We start from the raw sequence: 5,841 nt of genomic DNA, 5'->3' as shown, positions 1-5,841 counted from the left end.
TACCAATATGACAATGAAAAACATCCAATTAACACATTATAACAGGCTGTTTTATTTAATACCTTCATAAATATTCAAGCTTTTATATATCACATTTAAGTATATTCTAGTGTACTAATTTACATTCAACAGATATTCAAATCACTACATGCTCACTGCTTCCTATCTTTCGATGCCACTATTCCTTTCCCATCTAAATCCTTCTCTTGATTTGGTTCACCAAGTTCCTTAAGTGTGTCTGTCCTCCAAATTTAGATGGAAAATATTATATGTTTCTATCTCCTCAGCCCTTAGACTCCTATCCTACACAGCTCCAAAATTCGACCTGTATCTTTAAAAGAAAACCAGCTGTATTGGATACAGGTCCTTCCCTCTAGTAGATCTGTGTCTCTCAAGCATTGCGAGATTATGGGATATTTTACTTTACTTTCCAGCTCAGTCTCATTCTCAGGTGGCAACTGACTACTTAAGCCATAAAGTTCTGTCCCTTGGAGGTTGGGAGCTCAAGTCTGTAACCTACTCCACAAAGTTCAAAATCTGGCAAACGTTTTGAGGAGACCTGTTGTGTGAAGGTAACAGGTCTCTCCTATAGCGGAACTTTTCCTTACATTCTGCCTTCCTAGTCCATTCCCAGCATCCTTTACCACAAAAAGACTCAGCCAGTGTCCTATGGGGAAAACTACCAATGATTTGGAGCTCCTCTAAATGTCAATACTTCACATCTGCCTACATGTTTGTCACGACCTCCAATAGTTTCTTTCCTTCAGTGGAGTCCTTCTGCCTGTTCCAGTGATGAATATCAGTCTGTACCCAGAATCAACAAATATCCTGAGGGAAGAAAATCACCAGAGATCTCAGCTCATCTAGAAAGGGCTCTTTCCTCTTTGGAATTTTAGTTAATATAGTCCTTGATGCTTCCGCAGTTCTCCAATGTCTTTAAAAGTATGCTTCGGTGTGTGTTTTATCCAGTGTTTTCTAGTTGNTCCAAAAACCATTTATATTTTCTTTTCTATGACTTTCTGAATCATTTATGGGACCTCTTCTACATTATGATAGCACTTTGTCAGTTACATGGGTTGCAAATATAATTTCTCAGTTTATCACATTTTCTAAGTTTGTTCATAATGTTTTGCTAGGTAAAATTTTTTGATATTCTTACACTCAGAGTTGTGGGTATTTTCTATTATGGCTTCTGGAGTTTGCTCATACACAGAGAGATGTTCCCCCCTCTGATAGTGTTACTTTAGGATCCCGTTTGATTATATTTTCTTGGAAAATATGCATGCATGTAAGTATATGGAAGGTTGTATTCTTTCCAAAATTCCCTTTCCTTTACTGAGAAACAATTTTAAAAATAAAAAGTAAGCCTTCACTTTTGATGTGATAACCTCAGTAGTGAGGGACTCCATGGGAAGGAAGGAAGCCCCTGCTTAGGATGAAGCAACCTTGGGAGAGTGTGAAGTAATGAGAAGCTGCCCCCTTAACCCATTTCTGACAACAGAGGGAGAAAGCATTATAGAAAGCCTGACTCCCTTTCAAAAGCTGGGTACAACTAGCATAAAGACGAGATCTGACTGTATTTTTCAGCTTTTCCTGCTGAGGATCTGGAGGATGTACCAAGACTAAAGTAGGGAAAAGAGAAGGATAGACGGTGATCCTGATTACTTTCCAATAAACAGGCTTATGAAATAAGAGCTGGGAATTAAAGTGCTTCACTTGACAGGCCGATGTTAGTGATGGTGGTGGAGGAGGGAGGTCAGGGAGAATAGGGACCAGTTGTTAATATAAAGTTTAAGATCAAATTGTGGTAAAATGCTCTGGGAAAGCCAAGGTTACAATGTCTTGAACCAAAATGATAACAAGTGGTCAAATAACAGTATCTGAACTTGTAACTCACACAACAGTGATTAAGGCTCAGAAATGAAACTAGGTCTAGACCCAGAAGCAGGTAGGTCTTTAGGGTTTAGTGTACTAACAGCTTATTTAAATGACTGTCAACCATTTTCTTTAAAGCTGCTTCTTCATGTAAATCTCATGTCTTCTTAGTCCTCTAGCTAACTCAGAGTCACCTAGAAGAGCATGGCACACATGTATTAGGTATTTAATAAATATTTGTTAAGTAAATTAATGGCTCACATGATAGTAGCTAACATTTATTAAATGCTCTATTTGGAGGACGTAGTTCTAAGTCTTTTTTCAAAAATCCAGTTTAATCCTCGCATCATCCCTTGAGGTAGTTATTCTTACACTCATTCTATAGAGTGGAAAACTGAGGTTCAAAAAGGTTAGAGAGCTATGGACCTGGGTTTGAATCCTGGCTTGACTAGTTTTCTGGCACTTGTGCGATACAGAAAACGAGAAAAAAGGAGAGTTAATCTATGACATAAGGGAGATCTAGAAAGAAAGAATAGAAAAAACAGAGGGGAGAACATCATCAGAGAAATAACAAAGTACAATTATAAAAAGCTGAAAAAAACACTTTTCTAGATCAAAAGGGCACAGTGACTCTCCAGCATGAAGAAGAAAACACACATACCAAGGCATTCTAAACTACTCAAAGAGGAAAAATGGTTGCCTACAAAGGAATAAGAATCAGACTGGGATCAATTGTCTCACCAGCAACATTGATAATGAGAGGAAAATGAGTTGGAACTGATACCTATTCAAATTATCAATCAAGTGTGAGAGCAAAATAAAGGTACTGTCACATAAGCAAGGACTAAACTTTCCTCCTTCCAACACAGTGAGAACCAAGAGAGAGCATAAGATATGTCAGAACCACACACACAAATATCCTCTCCTCTCTCTGTTAATAAAATCAGGACTTGATCTACATGAAGCCACATTCCTAGAAAAGTCAGTATGCTCATGTCCTTGGCCTCTTAATAGAGCTCAAGGGAACAAAGAGATGGAAGATTGTGGACTCTCGTTAGCCTCTTATTTTTCAGCACAGTATTTCCTACACTGTCAGAGAGAAATAGTCCAGGTTCAAGGCACAAAATAGACTCATGTGAACTTAAAAGATGAAAGAAAGCTTAGCACTACTTCTGCCCCAGATGATATCCCTATTTTTATGGATGGACACGCTTAAAACCAGAGAGAAAGTAGTAAAAGGTCTTTTGCTTCTCAGTGAGACATGCTGGGGATTGTCCATATATTAATATTCAATTTTCACAACTCTACAAGGTAGAACCACACCCCTATTTTGTAGAAGAAAATGACACCAAAACTTTTTGACTTGACCTAGGTCCCAGAGCTAATATGTAGCATTTTTATACATGTTAACATTTCTTGAATGTCTAATAGAACTTTTAGGAATATAAAGATAATAAGGTTTCATTCACGCATTAAGGAATTTATAACCTCTTAGGAGACACAGGATATGTGACAGTTCTTGATAATGATATACATTCTGATATTTGTAATGAAATGACTTTAACTGCAGTAAGAGAAGAATTAATACACTAGCTGTGAGAAACCAGAATTCATTCCATATGTCAAGTAGCTTTTTAATCAGTGAAATTGATAAATTAAGAAATGTTTCATTTCCGGCACTTGTAATAGGCCTTCCATAATGGACAGTTAGTTACCTTACACTGGATCTAGTAGTAGTTATTTTAGTTCAAAAGTTAACCAGAAATGCAATTAAAAATCAATTATATACTTTAACCAGACATAGGGATTGTGATCATGTGTAGTGCCCAATGTACAGAACATTTGAAGTATTTAAGTGACAAAATAGAGGTCTTAAAATCCTAAGAAATTGCCTTCTTTATATTTTCAGATTTAGTATAGGGATAATCATTAACATACTACCTTTGAGTAAATAAACGCAAAATGCTCTCTAAGCGTTAGTGGTCACCCACCACACATGCGTCATAATTCATATCTTGTATTACAAAATGACAAAATAATAGCAAATATTGGAGCATACAAGTCAATGTTTGCTATTTAATGAAAAAAAAAATACCTCTCTTTCTCAAGTTCTTCTAAATAACCGGTGTTTTCTCTGCTTCCATTTACAAACCCTCTTCTTGGAAACGACCCCATAGGAACAGGACTGCACTCTCCTGAACGACTAGATACAGATCCTTCCCGGCTTCCATAAGAACGGAGGGACATTTTTGACCGTAGTTTCACTCCAGGGAAATTACTGCTATCTAAGTTAAGCTCTAAATAAAATACAGACAAGTTTTTATATAACAATTGCTTTAAGTAGTCTAAAATATTGCTGATGCAATTATATTGTTTTAAAAGTGAAATCTTAGGTTCATATTTCTGATGCAATTATATTGTTTTAAAAGTGAAATCTTAGGCTCATATTTTAGCCCTCAATTCTAACGCATTTTATAATATAATTGAAAATACTTTATATATACTACATTAAGCCTGTAGGGGTACTAAATTGTGGCAGCTATTGGGCAGCCGATTTATGCAAGGAGCAGAGGAAATCCTTATCACAAATGCTGATGCTCAGAGAAATTTACTGACTCCAGGTTGTAGGTAAATGTAAAGGCAGTAGTGAGAGTAAGTAGAAGAATTCTGAAAAAACCAAAAATCAGAAAAGGACCAAGCCTCAGAGAGGCTGGCTCTCCGAGGTCTTGCAAAAGGACAATGACCTGGAGCATAGACTCTATAAAAGGACACACTTCTTGGTGCAGAAGCTTACAACTTTAAATTTCTAACAGAGGAAATCACAAATACACATGACTGAATAAACAACTGTTTAGAAACAGAATGGCTAACCTTTCCCTCCAAAGTCAGTTTGAGCTGGGGAAAAGGAGTGTGTTAAAGGAAAATTAGACGAAATGTCCTTCCTTAGATTCCCGCTAGATAATCTGGGGACCCAACGTCTCTGCCTAGCTTCAATTATAATTGAGAGCAGTTCCCTGTTTTGACATTGGAATTTTTAAGCAATAAAATGAGACAGACATGCTTTAAAAATTCTGCTAAAACTGGCTTATAATCAGCTTATGTATGTGAGAGGGTAAAGCATTTGTAGTCTAGATGCACCAGAGAAGGACACTGTTTCAAATGAGGCAATGCGCCTAGCCTGTGGCACCCAGCTTACAAAAGGTCTACTGAGTGGCTGGCAGAACAGCAATGAGCTTTCAAAACAGCTGAAAATTATCAAGGAAGGGGTCTAAGATAGTTTATTCAAAGCCAGTGAAATGTTCAACTGAAGAAATAACAAGCAAATAGACTTTTTACATATTTGTTCTGTAACAATCACATCCTAATGAGTAAGGCTGTTATACCAGGAAAACTGATATCAACACTCAAATCAAGAGAAGCTACACTTGGAATATACACACCTAAAATTGACAACTGAAGCTTAAAAATTTATTGTAAAACATTATAAAAAAATCTACCTTTGAGACGCTCTAATAAATCAATCTGTCCAGAAGATGTCATAGCTTCATCTTCAATACTTCCTTGTAGTTGTTTAAGTACTTCCTGTAAAAAACAACACAATATATGAACATGACAAAATTCTAAAAAACTTCTTGAAGACATGATGCTAAGTTTCTTGGCACTTAGGTATGATAGGGAAAAAAATTACTTTAGATTAATCTGAAAACATATCACAAGTGGTAAAACACTCTACATATATTACCTATTATTAAGGATAATAAATTATATCCCAACAATAATAATAGTGATGTTTTGTGATAACGGTGATTATGAGGAGTCTCCTTACAAGACACTATATGGAACACTTAAGATATATTAACTTTTATAACCATACAACATGTGATTATTCTCATTTTCAGATAAATCAACAGAGCCTCAAAGACTTAGCCAAGTTATTGAGCAGCGAATTTATTCAGGGAACATAGG

General features: G+C 36.2%; 1 protein-coding gene across 1 annotated transcript in view; it reads right to left on the bottom strand.

Moving 5' to 3' along the window:
• APC (APC regulator of Wnt signaling pathway) overlaps positions 1-5,841 on the bottom strand; it is a 157,830-nt gene that overhangs the window by 90,689 nt on the left and 61,300 nt on the right. Inside the window, exons 2-3 of the mRNA XM_019659127.1 lie at positions 5,373-5,457; positions 3,971-4,172 (exon numbers count right to left, since the gene is read on the bottom strand). Of these exons, the coding sequence (XP_019514672.1) occupies positions 3,971-4,172; positions 5,373-5,457 (287 nt within the window). The remainder of the gene's footprint in view (positions 1-3,970; positions 4,173-5,372; positions 5,458-5,841) is intronic.

The sequence above is a fragment of the Hipposideros armiger genome, unplaced genomic scaffold, assembly GCF_001890085.2.
Source record: "Hipposideros armiger isolate ML-2016 unplaced genomic scaffold, ASM189008v1 scaffold_296, whole genome shotgun sequence".
Taxonomy (NCBI): Eukaryota; Metazoa; Chordata; class Mammalia; order Chiroptera; family Hipposideridae; genus Hipposideros; species Hipposideros armiger.
This window is presented reverse-complemented; position numbering and strand designations above follow the sequence as displayed.